This window comes from Marmota flaviventris, chromosome 18 (genome assembly GCF_047511675.1).
Source record: "Marmota flaviventris isolate mMarFla1 chromosome 18, mMarFla1.hap1, whole genome shotgun sequence".
NCBI classification, from domain to species: domain Eukaryota; kingdom Metazoa; phylum Chordata; class Mammalia; order Rodentia; family Sciuridae; genus Marmota; species Marmota flaviventris.
In genome coordinates this window covers 62,477,087-62,495,632 of record NC_092515.1, presented here as the reverse complement: position 1 = coordinate 62,495,632, position 18,546 = coordinate 62,477,087, and the positions used below count along the sequence as shown (strand labels likewise).

Sequence of the window (18,546 nt, the reverse complement as noted above, 5' to 3'; positions counted from 1 at the left end):
AGTAGCCTGGCTCTAGCCATGCCCTTAGGACCAGGCGGCCTCCCTGGTGACTGAACCCAAGGGTGCTCTGCCACCAGGCCACACCCGCCCCTTTTCTTTTTTTTTGGGGGGGGGGTTACTGGGGATTCAACCCAGGGGCAATCTACCACTGAGCTACATCTCCAGCCCTTCTTATTTTTTCTGAGACGAGGTCGTGTTCAGTTGTTGAGGATGGCCTTGAATTTGCGATGCTCCTGCCCCAGCCTCTAGTCACTGGGATCCCAAGCATGGCCACTTGCTGGTCGATGGCTTTCCTCAGCACACCAATGCCCCAGTGCTGGCTCTCCTGCCCCAGGGCTGCATCCTCAGGCTGCCCACTGTCCAAGGGAGGTGCTGCCTGGCACTGGGGTCCCTGCAGGTAGGTTTCTGACCCAGCTCCCCTGGGCCTCTAGTCACCCCGATGCCAGTGTGGGGCAGTGCGTGGGGGAGCCATTGTCCTGCCCTGGACTTGGCCTCCCTGGATGTTCCTCCTGCCCCCGAGGCCCCACCTACACCTCCCCGTGAGGTCCTGACTCTCCTGGTGCCCTCTGCTGAGCCCCTGGGTAAAGACAGTCTGGCACACACAGGCTCCCGAGGGCCCCACACTCCACTCACCCGGGCTGTGAGGGGCTCTGGGCCTTCCCTCTGCCCTCTGGGGGTGCCCCACACTGCCAGCGCCTGAGATTCCGCCTCTCACTTCTGAGACCAGGCACGTGGAGGTTTGGGGATGGGCAGGTGGATATCCCCAGGGAGGAAATGCCTTGGGATCAGGGAGGAGAGGCCCTGTGTGGGGAAGGACCAGGACAACACTCTACACCGAGGGACAGAGGGGGCGGCAGCACAGGACAGGGATGAGGGCGGGCGCAGGTGACGTAATAAAGGAATTGGGGACGCTCAGGACTCAGCTCTGCAAGGCACCTCCTGGCCCTCAGGAGCAAGGGCCGCCTGGTCCACGGCTCGGGCCATGACGGGGCGCACCTTGTTGGAGTCAGTGGGAGGAAGGAGTCAGGCATCAGCCTCAAAGCCTCCGAAGACCCCAGAATTCAGAAGCTGAGGGAGAAGGCAGCCTGATGGCAGGGCTGAGCCTGTGGGTTTCCCTGGACATGCCCTGCAGCGCTGGCCAGGAGCCAGAGGAGGGCCATGAAGGCCACATGCAGCCTGGACACTGCGGTGCTACCGAGCAGGGCCCTGGGACGCGCACTGTGCGCCGCGGCCAGGCCAGGCCGGGAGTGGGGCGGCAGCTCTGCCTGGAGCTGGAGTTGGGGAGCAGCAGGAAGCCCAGTGACTGGGTCAGACCCTCTACTGACCTCTCAGGCACCTGCGAGGTCCTCTGCCCTGCCATGGGTCATGCTGGGCCTTCTGCAGACCTGTCCCCAGTGTGTACACCCTGAGGTCACAGGGTCACAGCTTCCCATGGCTGGCAAGACACTCTGTGTCAACCTGCCCCGTGCCTCTCGCTGCCCAAGCATGTGCCTGGCCTGCACTGACCCCGTCTGGAGACTCAGCTACACTCTGTGGCTGGTGACCCGCCCTGGTGACCATGCAGGGCAAGCAAGTGCTGGACTCTGACCACGGCTCAGGCCGGGAACCCTCTGCAACCCTCGCCCACACGGCTGCAGCCTCAGGCCACAGCTGGACTTCCCAGTTCTGCTGAACGGCCAGGTCACTGTGGGGTCAGACGTGGAGCTGGGGCCTGGCCTGGGGTCTCCTGAGTAGGGCTCAGGCTTTCTGGAGCAATTCCTTGGCTGTGGGCAGGGGCAGGGTCTCAGAAGAGGTGGCTGCTGGGCTCTTTCCAGGCCACCTGCCCTCGGGTTGGGGACGGGGTGGCCTGCAGTGACAGGTAGCACACATCTCTGCCGTGGTCAGAGGGTGCTTGGGCTGGAGGTGTGGCCGGGACCTGTGCTGGTGCCCATACCTGGGCTCTCTGCTCTCGCGTGATAGCTCTGTGGGGTGGCGCGCCCCCCTGGAAGGGCGCAGCTGCTGCTTACATAGCCAGACAGGTGCAGGACCAGGCTTCCTGTTGCCCACTGAAGAAATCCCATGTCCTCTGGGCCTGCAGGCCGGGGGCTCCACCTGGGTCCATGCTGCCCACAGAGGTCACGCTCCTTTCTGCCCGGCACACGTGGAGCCTTGGCCCAGATGCCCGCTCCTGCGGCCGTGGCTGGGTCTCGGGAAGCCTGGGGCCACCGTCTGTCTGCAGGGACTCTCCTGTGGTCTCCTCCCGGCCTGAGCTTCTCCGGGGGAACTTCCCATGCAGAGCCCCCACCTGCTGACAGGACAGGTGCCAAGCAGAACCTCACTCCCAGCCCAGGTCTTGGTGGGCCCAATGGTGCTGGCCATGGCCTCCACAGGTCTGCACTCACCATGGCTCCGGGCAAGAGCACAGGGTGAAGGTCCACAGCACACTGCAGACTGACACAGGCCAGGGCAGCAGTGGCCTAGCAGCCAGCCACACGCTACAGGGTGAAAACGCAGAGGGACCTGCACGTGGTGCCCACAAGCCTCCATGTGCCGCCACTCAGCTCGGTGCTGGGGGTCAGGGCTGCTCTCTGCAAGAGCAGATGCCTCCATCCTCTCCCTGAGCAGGGCCCTGCCCCACCACCCCTCACGCACCCCTGTAACTATGCTGGGACCTGGGACACTCACTGTCCACTCCCTACCCTGGCTGGCTACACACAAGAACAGGATTCATGGTTTTAAGATCCCACCCACCCTGCTGCAGCTACACTGGCAGGGACCCTCTCTCCTGAGCCCAGGTCACTCTTGAATGAGCCCCGGAATGAGCTGCCATTTGCCCACGGCACCAGCCAGGCAGAAGCCTACTACAGGCTCCCAGCTCCTGGGCTCACCCGCTGCCTGGGCGACAGGTAAGCGTCGGGGTCCTCTGAACAGCCTGGGTGCAGTGAGTCTGGAGAAGCTCAGGGGACTTATTCCAGGGACCCTTCTGTCCCTGACTGCACAGACATGGAGACCGTGGGGGCCTGTGGGGAGCCCCTTGCACATTCCCAGGGCAGAGACGTCCCGGCGGACCCATGGAGGCCGCTGAGGAGCTGGCAGACTGGCCCTTCCCCAGCACGGTGACAGCAGGAGGGGCTGGCCAGGGAAAGGGTTAAGTCTAACCTTCCCTGATTTCCACTTAGCATCAGCTCCCTGCAGGAGCGGCAGCTGCGAGCTGACTGAGGCTCTCGTTATGCAGGCTGCATCACTAATGGCCTGTGACAAAGGCGTGCGCCCCCAGGCCTCACCCCCAAGAGCAGTGAGCCCAGGCGGAGGCTCCCTTCCTGTCTGCGGTACACCAAGTGAAACTGAGCTGAGTTTGAAATCACCTTCTCCATGGACACCGCTCCAACGACCAGCCTGCGCTGCTCCTCTCATGCCACCAGGGCACTGGGCCCCTCCTCTCAGCTGGACACCCTGTGCATGTCACCCAGAGGTGACACGGGTGTCCCGGCCTTGGCAAAACCTACACTGTTGGGTTCCTATGCTTTTAAGTGGGGGGAAAAGAACAAACCCACAGCTTTTGTCTTCATTTTAAAATAAAGGGAATGAAACCAAAAGAGGTGACCATGAGCCAGCCAGGGCCTCCGCGGGGCTGCATGGGCTCGGCCCTGGGGACGTGGGCGGTTCAGAAGCAGAGTTCCCTGTGGCCACTGAGGGATGATCAGGGCAGGCTGGTGTCCACCAGAAAGCTCGCCCAGTGGGAGGCTCCGAGGGGCCCGCACGGCACATAACAAGCTAACCACAGCTGGCGACTCCCGACCTCTGACGCCCGGCAAGGTGGTCCGTGTGGAGCCTGCCCAGGGGCAGCAGCCTGTTCTGGGCTCATGAAAGGCTCACCCCGCACATCTCCAGCACCCCGCAGGCCTGCCCACAGCACGCCTAGCCCTATCCTTGCCCATCTGTGGAGCTCTCTGTGGCTCTCTTGTGGCCTCCCTCCCAGCCTCAGTGGGGCCAGAGTCACTGGGAGAGGACGGGAAGGTGACTGAGAGGTGAATGGCCAGAGCCAGTGCATGGCCCCAAAGGCCCCAGGTGCTGGGGGGCAGGGGCAGCTCCTGGGTGTCCCTGCTCCTCAGCAGGGAGGACCCTCGTCTGAAATTTCACCCGGGGTTGTCTCAACTGCACTTGCACCTCCAGGTGGCTGAGTCCTCGTCTTCTGTGACCCAGTGACTCGGGCCCCCAGGGTGCTGGATCCTGTGGCCTCCTGACCATGTGGGTCTGGTGGGCTGAGAAGCTCTGCTTCCAGGGTCGTTGGGGCCACCAGGCTGAGGGCTACGCTCGTGAGGCCACGGGCCTCCTCCCTACCTCTCTCAGACGCACAAGACCTGCCCTGCCTGACCCGCTAGCCCCCAAGAGCAAGGAATAAGCCCCTTTGTCACAGAGGCCAGCAAACTGCAACGTGGGAAAACGGCTTTTTGGAAAAATGTTGCCTTAAGAATTACAAAATGAACACGTTCACACTAAAGGCAGGCGAAGAGGAAAACTACCCAGCGCCCACCGAAGGCAGGGGCTCCTCCTGTGTGTGTCCTCCTGCCAAAGCCACACTGCCACCAGGGCACACCCATACCTGCCGTGTCCTGCAGGACTCTGGATCCCGGGCCAGGCCTGCTTCTCACAGAGGAGGCAGGACGGAGGTGGGCGGCTGCTCAGCGCTGGGTGGTGTCTCAGGAGAAAGGACGCCACACTGGCCCACCACCCGAGCTGCAGGACAGGCCACTGGGCAGAGGGACTTGGTGGGGGGCAACAGGGCAGGACCACATAGAGCACCATAGTGGCCCTGACTGAGGTGGAGGACTCACAGGCAAGGCTGTGGCCGGACAGGGGCCGCAGGACCACTCGGAAGGAGCGTGTGGGGCTAGGCCACTGGGCGTGCACACGCATGTGCCAGAGGACAGAGGGCGTTGTGTGGCGGGCTCTGTCTCCTGAGGGATGTCAGCCTGAGGACCCTCTTCTGGGAGCTGGGGGAAGCTGGGTACTCAGGCACAGGACAGCAGCCCACCAGGTGGCCCCAGCCCCTGCAGAGCTGGCCCTACCTGTCTTAAACCAGCCGTCCGAGGTGAATGCACTTCTTGTCTCTTCTGGTTTGTCCCAGTATTCTCGGAACACAGAGGGTCCCCTGACCAGCAGCTCCCCTTCCTTCTCTTCAAACCCCGGGGACACCTGCAGAAGGTGGGAGGGACGGGCAGGTCGGACTGGGCACACTCCCTTCGGAGAGGGTCTCCCCTGCTGTGGACCTCCCATCCCGGCCCAGGTGCTTTTTGGAATTAGACACGTTGTTGAAAAACACAGCCCTCTGTGGAGAGAGCTCAGTCCCGCCAGGGCCACTCTCCTGCCCTGCCCTTGCCCAGCCCGGGACCACCTCATTAGTCCCCAGGCAGCGTGCAGCTCTCCAGATCTGGAGACGGGACTGGCCCAGGCTCAGCACTCAGGGCCCCAGCTGGACGTGAGCTGCCTGTCCACTTCTAAAGGCTGTGCCAAATCCCACCCCAGGGCACGTCTCAAACTAAACTCCTGTCCAGGGCTGCTGGAGTGGCTCAGGGGTGCAGCATTCTGGAGCTGGGAGCTATGCTTTTAAGTCAAACCGCAAACACTATTTAAACTTGCTGATTTCCCTCTGCTGGCCTGGATGTGTTCCATTGCTGTGGACAGACTGGCGCCGGGTGGTACACCTGAGACAGGTGCACACAAAGCTGACCCCAGAGAAGGCAGGCTGGGACTTGCGGATTTTAGCCAATAAGAACACTATTTTTATAGGTGCAAATGAGACCCATAATCTCATAACATAAGGTCCAGAATGTCCAGGAGTCAGCACACAAAGGACCAGGAAGCATCAGCAAGTGGGAGACGGAGGCGGCACAGAGGTGGGAACTGCCTGGCAAAGACCGTACAGCACACGGGATGAGAATGCTCCACAAATGAAGGACCACACTCTGGAAATGGATCAAACAGCCAGAACGTCTCAGCAAGGACATGAAGATGTAAAGCAGGAGTAGGGCCATGGATGGCTCCCACACAGAACAGACCCCCAGGAGGGGACCGGGAACCGAAGGGCGCAGTGGAGAGGGGCCAGCATGACCGCAGCAGCCGTCCTTCGGGTGGTGCCCAGCGGGCAGCTCTCACTCCTGGAAAAATGGCAGAGGAGAGCTGGGGAGGAAAAAGCAAGAGGTTGGGCGAAATCTGGGTAGAATCCCCAAATCTGGTGAGAACATAAATCTGTGGATTCAAGAACCTTAGAGGATCCCAGGTAGGGCAAACCCCCAGAAGTACACGTCTGCATATACCTGATCCAATTATCAACGACTCAAACTAAAGACAAAGAGAGAATCTTGATGGCAGTCAGAAAAAGACAATGCTTTACTTTTTTGTGGGTGGGTGTGGTCCTGGATTAACCCCGGGGCACTCTACCTCTGAGATCCATGGTCAGCTCTGTTTTATTTTCACACGGGGTCTCAAGGTTGCCCGGCTGGTCTTGAGTGGACCCTCTTGCCTTGGCCTCCCAATCACTGGGATCACATCACACCTGGTGAAGCTATAGTTTTAAAGCTCTAAAAGAAAATAATTATGAACCCAGAATTCCAAATCCAGGAATACGGACGGAGAGAGACAAGAGAGTGTGCTGCAGGCAGACCTGGTCTCCAGTAACGCCGAAGACTGTACTCAGACACGGAACGCAGCAGCAGGAGACTTGGGGCATCAGGGATAAAGCACAAGCAACAGAAAATGAACATCTGGGTGCAGCAACAGGACTCAGCCTTGCCTCTTGAGTTCTCTGCACTTCTGAGGCTGAAAGCACACTTTAACACTTTCTAGCACAGTCATGCCTGAAGCTGCCACGGACAAGTGTGGGGTGCTGTGGCCTGCAGGTGGCAAGGCTCTACAGTTTTCTGGAAGCATGATGCTGTTGATTCCAAGTAGGCTGCGGAAAATGAGCAACTACACTCTTATCCCCGAAGCCCAGAAATGAAAAACTGTTGAGAGCCACAGCCGAAGGGCCCCAGCAAACTTTCAGACTGCCAGCTGATGATTGGCTCACAGCTCCCCAGCAACTTCTAGCTGATTGGCTCCTCTGCGGTGATGCTCATTGGGCTGTTTCCCCGCCCTTTCAGACTACGGAGCTGCTCATTGGGGCACTTTTTTTGGCTCCGCCCACGCGACCCAGCCAATCGGCCTCAAGAGCAGGAGGAGTGGGGGAGGTGGAGAGGCTTGTGGGAAGCCGGTGGTGGCAGTTGGGCTCTGAGGGTTTTTCCTGAGGAGCTGTTTTGTTTGGCGTGTGTGGTTCTAAAAATAAAGTTCGTTTCTTTTGACAAGTGGCTCCTGAATTGTGCCCAGCCAGACTGCGGCAAAAAACCCAGGGCAAAACAATAAACAGGATAAAGTGGCAGGCTTGAATTCGAGCCCATCAGAAATCACACTAAACGTAAATGGTCTAAACACACCAGTTAAGTGACAGAGCTTGTCAGGCTGGACTGAAGAAATACCTTGACCAATCACATGCTGTCTATGAGAAATTTACTTCAAATACAATCATGGTGGGATAGAATCATACATACCATGCAAACACAAAACGGAAACTAAAATGGCTATATTAACACCAGACAAAATAAATCCAATAGCCAAGGACATTTCTAGGAGCACCACCTGTTGGTGAAAGGGCCAACTTGCTAGGAAGACCTAATGACTGCAAATGTGTGTGTATCAAGCAAGACTTTCAAAACACATGGGCAAAGATAGACAGTTACAGCTGGAGACTCCACAACTCTTCACTTTAGTCATAGAACAAGCAATGAGGAAACCCAAGAAGTGCAGAGCGGAGCTGTGCCAGCCACCACCTTTCCAACGTGAGCAGCGCACTTCAACCAGGCCCAGCAGATCACACTTCCTCACTCACACCAGATCTGCCGCCAAGAGAAAGCACACTCTGGGCCACGGAAAACACCTCAACAAATTTAAACATAATGAAATCATACCATGTAGGCATTCTGACTGCAATGAAATTAAACTAGAAAATCAATACTGGATAACAGAAAAATCACCAAGCATTCAGAAAAAAACACGAGACACTCTAAGTAATCCATGGCCAAAAAAGAAAGTCTTAAGGAAAATTTAAAAATATTTTGAATTGAATGAAAATGAAAATACACCCTATTGAAATCTGAGGGATGCAGCTAAAGCAGTGGTTGGGGGAAAACTCATAGAATCAAATGCATCTATTAGTACAGAGGAAAGGTCTCAAATCACCAGAAGAAGCTAGAAAAAGAGAAAAACAAGCCAAAATCAAATTGAAGAAGTGATCCAAGGTAAGAACAGAAGTGGGTAAGATTGGAAAGAGAAGAACAACAGGAGGGGGAAAAATTCAGTGAACCCAAAAGTAGTTCTCTGGGAAAACATCAAAGCAATGAAACATGAACTTCCACAGAAATAAGAGAGAAGACTCAGAGCATCAGCAAGTGGAGGGAGAGGAGCGCTGGACACACACAGTCCACAACGGGGTGGACGCCGGTTCCGCAAGCCCACTCCCAGACGCAGCCAAGACACAAGAGGTGACAGAACGGGCTAGGGCCACACTCTGCGTAACAACTCATAGCTAAGAGCCTCATAAAAGAGAGCTCCAGGCCGAGTGGTTGCCCTGGTGTCAGCAGAGCACCACCATCCCGCACCAGGCCCTGCAGAGGCAGAAGAGGAGGGACGCTCCCCGCAGTGTGAGGCCAGGCACAGAGAGCACAAGACCAGGGAAGCACAGGCCACGTCCCATGAAGGCCAAGGCCTCAGCAAAGGTCAGCACAGGGCGCCACGCTGGGCTGCGCATGCGACCGTGGCCCTGATCACAATGGAGCTGAGAACTGCCCAGGGCCAAGTCAGGGCTACGGTGCTGCAGCCTGGGTGCGGCCCAGGCATGCGGAGGAGCTGTGGAAATGGCCCTGCACGGTTCCTGAGACCAGGACAGCCAACGGTGCCTGCTGTCTGCACCACGCTTCTCATCTCTACTTCAGAGCCTCCCGCTGAAGGACAACACTGTCACCAGGGAAGTGACGGCCTTCTGGTGGGACAAGGCATGCAGCAGAAGACAGAGACCTGGTGCACAGGCCTCCACTGACATGCACACTGTGTTTTGGCTTATAACAAAAAAGTTTAAAAAGCAAAGACAAAACTAAACAGGAAAAAGTGTTACAGAATTAGGATATAAAGAAAGTATTTCTATGCAGCCATACAATGTTGTGTCTTAAGCTAAGGGTTCATACAAATGGGTCAGACAGCTAAAAAAAAAAAAAAGTTGCAAAGTAAAAATGTTACAGTAAACTAAAGTTAACTTATTATGGAAGAAAGTTGTGTTTTTTTTAAACCCACTGCAGCCTACGTGTGCAGTGGAGCGACTTCCACTCCTACAAGCTCCATCCATGGTAAGTGCTTTCTTAAACCTTTTATACCACCCTTTTGCTGTACCTTTTCTGTATTAGATATGCTCAGATACATGACTGCCCACAGCTGTCAGCACAGTGACACGCTGTTCCAGGCCGTGACCTAGGGCAGCCCAGGTGTGCGGCAGGCTTCCCCTCCCTCCAGGATTTCACATCACAACAAAACTGCTTGATGATACCTTGTTGGAGGGACCATCATTAAGGACACACACCCACTATAACAAAAGTGGTACACCTGGGGACACAGGCTGGTTCCACATCAGTGTGACCCCTGGTACCAACAGCCTGATGGAGAAAAGCCAACTGAGTGTCTTCAACATCCCTGTGTGATCAACAAGCCCAGCACGTCATACACAGAAGGAAACCTACTAGAAAGCCTGTAGCTAGCATCACACTTGATGAAGATCAGGAACTAGATGAGGATGTCCACTTCACTACTCTTGTTGGGCTTGGTGCTGGAGGTCAGTCATGGCAACAAGGCAGAAGAGACAAACGCGAGGCTGCACGGGGCAAGGCAAGTAGGACTGCACCCGGGGTCCCCCAGGTTACTCACCAACACTCCCGAGGCTGACCAGAGGACCACCAAGTTACCAGAGGAAGACAGACTAGCTGCACAGGCACAGACAACTACTAGCAACAACTAGAAACGGAGAGACTCCCCTCTTACAAAAGTTGAAAAAGAAGAAAAGCAGGAAAAAACAAAAGAAGAAACATTCATTTATGTGTAAATCTAACAAAACATACAGCATCTCTTAGCTGAAAACACCACAAGAGGGCAGAGCTGACCATGTTCAGGGACTGGCACCCTCAACAAAGTCATTATTTCCTAAATGACCCTCAAAAATGGTCATTATTTCCTAAATGACCCACGGAAATAATGTAATTCCAATCAAGACACTTCAAGGACATGCAGATACAAACAGATATTATACAGATAATTCCAAAATTGACATGTGCAGTCAAAACAACTTTGAAAAAAATAAAATTATTTTATGGAATCACTATAATTTTAGGTCTTATTATAAAGCCACAGTAGTCAAAACAGTGTGGTGTTAGCAAAGGAACAGAAACATAGATCAATAAAGGAAATCACAAATCCACACACAGAGTCATTCAAATATGTCCTTGATTTTTGATAAAGTTGGAAAGATGGCTCAATGAAAGGGTATCTTTTCAATAAATTATAGCTGAACAACTGGATAACCACACATGAAAAAATAAACTCCACTTAAACTTTTGTTATGCAAAAATCCATTCAAAATGCATCACAGATATTGTCACATTTGGGTCTGGACGATCCCCAATGCTCACATATTGGAGACTCGGTCCCCAGTGTAGAATGTCCAGAGATGGGTCTTTGGGGTGACTGGATTATGGATTAGCATTGGCATGTCAGTTGGGGGCCTGTTATCATGTTGAGGTATGTCTGTTCAATACCTAATTTGTTTAAGGTATTTATCATGAAGGGATGTTAAGTTTGTCAAATGCAATTATATATATTTTTAAAAAGCCCAGAATGGCCAAATGTACATGGACAGAAAGGAGACGATGTCTGTTTGGGGCCAAGGCTGAGGGGAGGGGGCGTGGGGGTGGGCTTGGGAATGGCTACAGGTGGTCACGGAGCTTCTGGGAGGTGGAATGGAGCACCCAGTGGTGGTCTGCGCACAACTGGGAGTCCACCGAAGCCAGTGGATTGTACGGTGTGCGCAGGGACAGTGTTTGGTGTGTGATTATAGCTCCATAAAGAACTTTTCTAAAAAACAGAAAAGACCCAGGGCCGTAATAATCGATATGCTTTGGTCTTCTGCAGGGCAAGGAAGGGTACCCTGAGCTCCTGGAAGAAATGGCCAGGGCTAGGGACCCCAGAACACCCAGAGTTTCCCCCACATCCCTTTAAAGAACATGTGGGGACACGGGCCCTGTGCAGGGGGCAGCGAGGCACCAAGAAGCTAACCTCTGCAGACACTCAGCCAGCCAGGTGGCCTGTGACTCACGTCCTGATGGACGGTTCCCCACCCAGGGTCAGGCCATCTCCCGCCCAGCCCTTTATAGAGGGGGCCAGGCCTCACACCCATGGAAGGGTACACTGCTCAGCAATGCCCTGCCTGGTCCCCAACCTCAGCACCGTGGGCCGGGGGCGCAGTCGGTGGTGCGCCAGTGATAGGCGGCAGTGATGGGGGCGTGGAGGGAAGCGGGGGCCTGTGAGGGGCAGGGCCACAACAGAGCCGCCTGCTGGCCAGAGGGGCAGCCTGCACTCGGGAGAGAGGAGAAGACCCGTGTCTCTAAGGGGGATGTGAGAAGGTGGCCTGCGGCTGCAGCTACCACCCAGCCCTCGACATCCCCAGCAAGAGAAGCCGGCTCGCACCAAGGCCCAGGGCCAGGGTGGCCACTCATCTGCTGACAGGCCCCCGTTGTCCCTGGCTGGTGTTTGGCTCTCAGTAAGTGAGCAATCTGAAAAAATAAGAAGTAAACGACTAGAGAGAGATGCCTGGTGCCTGCAGGGCTCACAGCGGGTGTCATCTGGGGGCCAGCAAAGGGGGAGGAGGGAGCCCCATACCCAGGTGGGAGGGGACAGGTGCCAGTCACTCCAGCACCTGACTGCCCGCCAGAGCTGCACAACTCGGGACACTCTGGTCACAGTGGCAGACACTCGAAGCCCTGTGACGGGGACATGTGGCCCAAGCTGCTGGCCACCAGCCACGGCCAGGGCCACCACAGCTCCAGGATGAGAGCAGACACAGGCAGCTGTGGGAACCTGGAGTGCTGCGAGCCTCCGTGCTGATCCCTGTGCTGGTCCCCTGAGGGACCCGAGAGCCCACTCCTCTCACTTCAGACCCTGTGGTGTGCAGCAAGCCATGCTCCAGAGATGAGGGACTTGGTGTGTGGTTGGCACCTACACCCGATGCCCACTGCCCAAGTGCCCACGGCCCAAGCCCACTTCCTGAGTGCTCACTGCCCAAGTGCCTGCTGCCCCAGTGTCCACTGCCTGATGTCCACTGCCGAGCACTGCTGCAATCAATAGGCACTTGCAGAATCTGTGAGGGGCCTTGATTTGAAACCGGCGGGGACTCTGGAGCCCCGAGTGCTGGGTGCTCTAGGCACCAGGAGGTCTGAACGGCGGGCAGAGCTGCAGCTCTCCACGAGGGCTGCTCCCGGGCACCACAGGCCGTGCTGCTCCTTCCTGGTGGGCTCCACACAGAGCCCCAGTGGCCTCGACCCTCTGGGCATCAGCACCATGGTGAGGCTGCTCCTTGGCATGGCCCGGGGCCATGTCCTGTCTCCACAGTGGCCACTGCTGGCACAGGTGAGTGGCATGTGTGGGTCAGGTCAAGAGCAGAGGGCAGAGGTCATCAGGGCCTGGCGTCCTAGGAAGGGCCCTGGGGCCTGAGCACAAAGACCACACAGCCCCCACTTGCCACGACCACTCACAAAGGCGGAGTGACCTTTAAAGGGCGGGGTAGGCTGTGCATGCCCCACTGGCCAGCGTCCCTGGGCAGGCCCACCGTTGTCCACCGTCCTGTCTGTGGACCTGGCAGACGCAGGCCACCTGTTTGTGACTGCTGTCTGCCTGCAACGGCTCCTCAGGCCTCTCCTCCCTGCCATGCGCACGAAGGCCGGGTGCAGTGGGCGCTGCCCATCATGGAGGAGTGAAGACAAGCCCTGACAGTAAATCTGTTCTCGGAGACTCAGCTCCCAAGCAACAGCATTCGGGTCTTAAGTCGGGTGAAAACACACACTCGGCTCAAGACCAGAGAACATGCGTGTCCTGTGCACACACGTGGAAGAAGCCCAAGCCTGTACTTGACCCCAGGCCAGGCTCCCCATGACAGAACAGAAGGCAGAGGCCGGCGGCCCACCTGGGAGGCGAGGAGGACGCGCAGCCTGCGTAGGCCTGGCTGAGGCAGGCAGCGGGACACACCCTGCGAGGCTTTTGCACTGAAAAGCACAGCACCCTCCTGCCATTCGGGGGCTGTGACCACCTGCCCAGAGCCGCGAGGCAGGCTCCAGAGCCGTCCTGAAGACAGCCAGAGGCAGCCGATTCCAGTGGGACCAGCCTCAGGGAAGGGAGGCCACGGGGAAGGGAGCCCACAGGGGAGGCCACAGGGAGGGAAGTCCTGGGGAAGGGAGGCCACAAGCCACACAGCTCACCAGGCAAAGGGCACAAGTCCTGCCAGTGCCGATCCAGCTCCACAGTTGAGCGGGGGAGCCCTGGCCTGGGTGTGGTGAGTGGGGCGCCACGTCTGGCTGGGTAAGGCGGCTGAGCGAGAGGGGGCAGGCATGCCTTCCCATGGGACGCGGCAGAGAGGCCCTCAGCCTGGGCAGTGCCACCCCACCCTGTCCTGCCTGAGGCACGCGCTGCACAGCCAAGGCAGGAACCCCAGAGCAGCTTGGGCCCCGTGCAGGAGTGTCTCCTGCAGGCAAGGAGGAAGCCGCCGTCTGGCTGTGCTCCCCACGAAGGGCTCAGCCTCCAGCAGAGGTGGCCCTGACCTAGAATGTTCTAGAAGATGCTGCCTCTGGATTGCGGCCTGTCCCTCAGTGTCTGCTCAGCTCCCTCGCCATCGAACGCCCCCTGTCCCCTCGCAGGCACCTCGCAGGCCTGTCTGTGGCCGTGTGACCTCTGGCTGTCCAGCATCCTGGGGGCAGGGCTGTGCTCCTTTCTGCCTGCAGCACCTCAGGGAAGGCCGCAGGCAGAGCCGGCAGAGCCAGGCCTGGGAGCTGCTGGGGAGCGGCAGCTGAAATCCAATTTACGTCAGAAATGCTCCCTGCCCTTGCCCCACCCCTTTCTTTGGCAATGTTTCTGCCACTTCCTGCACAATAGGCGTCCCTGAGGCTGAGCCCAGCACTGAGGACACCTGGGAGGCCGGACGGTGCAGGTACCTACCTCACCACCACTGCCCTGCTGGGACATTCCTGAGAGACGTGCCCTGAGCCAGTGTCCAAGCCCAGCCCCTTTGCTGCAGGGGGCGGGACCAGCCAAGCAAGGTGGCCTGAGCCCTGGGTGTGAGCAGGTGCCAGGGGAGGCGGGCACTGGGGAGTTTACACACTAGACCCAGGCGTGGCCAACATCCCTGGCTCAGCACAGCCGAGGCCCAGCAGAGGGCAGTCGGGCTCCAACCCGAGGCCAGAAGGCGAAAGGCAGGCGGCCCAGAGCAGTGGAAACAGGCGGGTTTCAGGACTGGGTAGACCATGGAGCCAGGAGCCCCTGAGAGGCCAGGAGGGAGGACACAGAGGACAGAGCTCAGCGAGGCCCCCAGGCAGCCCCAGGCAGGCGAGAGGCACTGCTGGCTCCAGTCTTCCTGATGCGCAGCGCACTCTTGGGCCACCAGCTCTCACCCACTTGCGGGACAGTGCGCCAGTGACTGTCCCCAGCAAGCTCAAAAACCAAGGTGTGGCCAAGCCCACCAAGGACGGGCTGCCACACTGAGGGCACGCCCACACGCACCTACCTGGCTGCCTCTGCAGGCGAGCAGTCACGCAGAGCCGAGGCTGCCAGCCCCGGGCACAGGGACAGGAACCCTGCTCAGGCGACAGGTCAGTGGGCGCCACACCCAGCCCGGAATTCCACGTCCTGGGGGTCCCAGCTTTCTTGACCTGAGGTCCTTGCGATGGGTGGGTGGTTAGCTCTTAGCCCTTGCTGACATGAGATGACGGCCCTCCCGGGCTGCCCCTGCCAACTGCAGAGTGAACCGGAAACTGAGCCACCCTCATTTGGCAGCAAGGGCACCCGAGGCTGTGGGGCTCTGGGACAGTGACAGTACCCTGCAGTTGCACCTTTCTGAATGGGTCCCTGTGCTGTCCGGGGCTGCTTAGCAGGCCATGGTGACGCCCTTGGGCCCCAGGGAGCCTCAGGGGAGCAGGGTATGCCTGGGCCAGCTGCACTGTCCATGTCCTGGAAGTGGCCAGAGAGCAGCTGTGGGTAAGGCCCACCAACACTGGCCAGTGAGCGCAGTGACACCAAGCAGTGCCTCCGCCATGAGGGCACACCCCAAGGGAACGTCTCCGTGCGCTGTGGGCGCCAGGTGGGCAGCCTCCGGCCCTACCTTTGTCCCGCTCTCATCTCCCTCCGCGTGGACGGCGTGGGGGCAGCCCTCCTGCTGCAGGCCCTCAGAGACGATGCGCACTTGCACTCCGGGCAGCGGGGTCCCCACAGAACCTGCAGAGGGAGAAGCAGGAGGACGCAGGTGGCGGAAGCTCCTGGGAGAGGGGACAGCCACTCGCCGGGGTGCCAGCGGGGCTCTGTGAGCCCAGGGCCGGAGCCAGTGCTGGGGTATGGCTCGCCTGAGACTCGAGGGGCGACCTCACAAGGCTCCAGCAGGGCTGTCCAAGTGGCCTCACGGCTGCTGTGCCACACTCCATATGCCTGCCCAGCCAGGGAGCGCTGGCCCCTGAGCTAGAGGCACAAGCATCCTGACGAGGGGCAGGGACGGACCAGGGACCAGCGACAGCAGGACCAGCTGGCGTTCCTGCTGAGGCAGCAGGGCAGGTGCTGCCCTGGCTCGAGGGGAGGCGGGCTTGCTTGGCACTGCCCGCGCTGAAGCCAGGTCGTGCCTGTGGAGGGGCGGCCGAGTCCCGCTGCAGAGACGCTTCCCAGAGGCCCCACCCAGCCCAGGAGGGCGCTCCAAAAGCATCTCGGCTGCCAGCTGAGCCAGCAAAGGCCGGCCTTAGAGACACCTGCCCACACGTGCCAGAGCTGGCACATGCTGGGGGAGTGGAGCAGGGGACAGCAGTGGCACTAGCACAGGCGTGAAGCCACTGTCCAGACTCGCCACTCCGAGTACACTGAGTGGCTCCAGGGCCTTTATCTTCACGGCCAGAATCGTGGGGTGTGCCATGGGACGAAGAGCCCCAGGATGGCCACTCAAGGGCCCCCAGCCCCCCAGATCCCGACTCCTGGCAGGTCTGTCCACACTGCCCTTGTTTTGGGTGAAGCAAGGGACCCCTCCCAGCAGTCCATGCGCAGCCCTGCTACAGAGAGAGGGCAAGGAGGTGCTAGGGGGCTGAGACCTCCAGGTGAACACCGGCCGCTTCCCTGGCGTCACCGGTGGCAAGACCAAGGGCTGCATGAGCGCCAGCCCGCTGGAGGCACTGCTGCAGCCCCTCTGCTGCGCGCCAGGTCCCTGTTCCTGGGTGACTGCAGCCTCTGCCGCGCAGTGGGGAAACCCACAGAGGGTGCCGTGCACCACCGCAGGGCGGGCCCACCTGCTGGAGAGGCTGGTGGGTATGGGAGGGCAGCCAGCCCAGCTCTGAGGTCCAGCCCCTCAGCTGACCCACCATGCCAGAGACGGTCAGATGGTCAGACGGACCTGCCCAGGCAGGAGCTCCATGGCCTCAGCAGGCCAAAGCCATTGAGACCGAGGCAAAGGACAGGTAGCTGATTACCAAAAGGAACTGGGTAGGTGGCACTTCCCCACCAACCAGCTGCCAACACGGGCACTCACCCCTGCTCGGTTCTTTTCTGCCTTTTGGTCACAGAGGCACAAGAAAAGGAACCTAACGGCATCTGTAAGGGGCAAAGCAACCCTCCACCGGAGTAACAGCTCTGGGTCCCCTCCTCTCCAGAGGAGACTCTCTGTTCGTTTCTTTTCCTTTCTTTCTTTTTAAAAGATTTTTTAAGTACCTGTTTTATTTACGTATTTCGCGTGGTGCTGAGTCAGACCCAGTGCATCGCACATACCAGGCAAGTGCTCCACCACAGCGGCACCCCAGCCCTGTTCTGTTTCTTAAATAAAATTTACTTTCTATTCTTGTCTCACCGTTTCTCAGGTGCTCTTCAACCTGGGGGGGACAAGGACCCGATGCTAATATCACCATCGTCTACCAGGCATGAGCTCAGGGCCCTGGGTGGGATCACCCACGGGACCACCCACCCTCCCTCACACACAGGCCACTCTGATCTCTTGTCCTCCTTTTTATGGTGCTGGGATTGACCCCAGGGTGCTGCACACGGAGCTGCATCCCAGCCCTCTTTATTTTGAGACAGGGTCTTGCTAAGTCGCTCAGGTGGCCTCAGACTTGCCGTCGTGCTGCCTCAGCCTCTCGGGCTCCTGAAATAAGGGCATGAGCCACCAGCCGGCTTGGCTCTCCGTCCCCTGAGCACCTGTCTTAGCAGTGGTGCAACACCTCTGGACCCCGGGCCCTCTTACAGCTCTGTCTCCTGGAACGTGGCCTGGGCTCCAGCCCACCAGGCCACAAGCTGCCTTCTCAGGCTCTGGGAGCCCGTGGGAACCCGTGGGTTGACCAGAACCTGGCCACAGCGCTGCCCGCAGGGAGGAACAGGTGAGCTGCCCACACAGGCCTGACTATTGGCAGTGGCTGAGCTCTGGGAGGTGCCTGTCACCTGCAAGAAGCAGGGGCAGTGACAGACCCATGGGAGCCTATGAGAGCAGCAACCGCACCAGCTACCCATCACGGCACCCTGGACGACAGAGGTGGCACCACCACTGTCCCAGTCACAGTCCCTGCCCTGCAGGACAGCCGTCCGCTCTGCCCAAGCCCCTCCATCAGCCTTCACCTCATCTTGGGGTCCAGGCACGTGCTGCCTTGGCGTGCCTAGTCCCACCAGAGGGGACACAGGCGACGAGGGCTGGAGCCCTGTCAAGGTAGGACGCTATGCTGGGCAAGGCCTCTCCCCTCAAAGCAGCCCAACGAGGCGGAAGCTGGAGCTGGACACAGGACATGGGTCCTGCAGCCAGCCCTCTCACTTGGGGCTGCCCTCCATGCCCTGACAGGCTCCAGGGAGCTGGAGTGAATTCTGGTGGTGTGGGCCCAGCCCACTGCAGGATAATGCACTGAGGCTCCGCAGACAGGAGAGCAGCAGCCCAGGAAGCAGGTGGAGGGGCTGGGCAGCAGGAATACAGGTCTGGGTCTTGGCTGAGATACACCCTTTGGCCCCAAAGTCAGAGTCCCGCGGCAGAGGACAGCCCACCCACCCCACTTCCCCACGACTGCCAGGAGATGCTCCAGATGTGGCGTAGCTGCTGCACCGCTCCCAGCCAGGAGCAGCAGGTGCACTGTGGGCGAGCGGCTGTCGTGGAGCGAGACAAGGCTGTGTCCAGGTGCTCAGGACCCGGGGTTCCTGCACTGCAGCTTCTTCCCAGGCAGCCCCGAGTCTCAA

General features: G+C 58.6%; 1 protein-coding gene across 3 annotated transcripts in view; it reads right to left on the bottom strand.

Moving 5' to 3' along the window:
* The window catches only part of Acsf3 (acyl-CoA synthetase family member 3), a 38,996-nt gene that overhangs the window by 8,193 nt on the left and 12,257 nt on the right, over positions 1-18,546 (bottom strand). For 2 of the 3 annotated variants that reach the window (XM_027933051.3, XM_027933053.3), the window contains 2 exons: positions 15,473-15,585; positions 5,049-5,175 (listed from right to left, as the gene is read on the bottom strand). In XM_027933051.3, coding sequence (XP_027788852.2) covers positions 5,049-5,175; positions 15,473-15,585 — 240 coding nt within the window. Of the gene's footprint in view, positions 1-5,048; positions 5,176-14,986; positions 15,107-15,203; positions 15,322-15,472; positions 15,586-18,546 lie in introns of those variants that run through there. The other variant, XM_071605058.1, reaches the window with a different exon arrangement.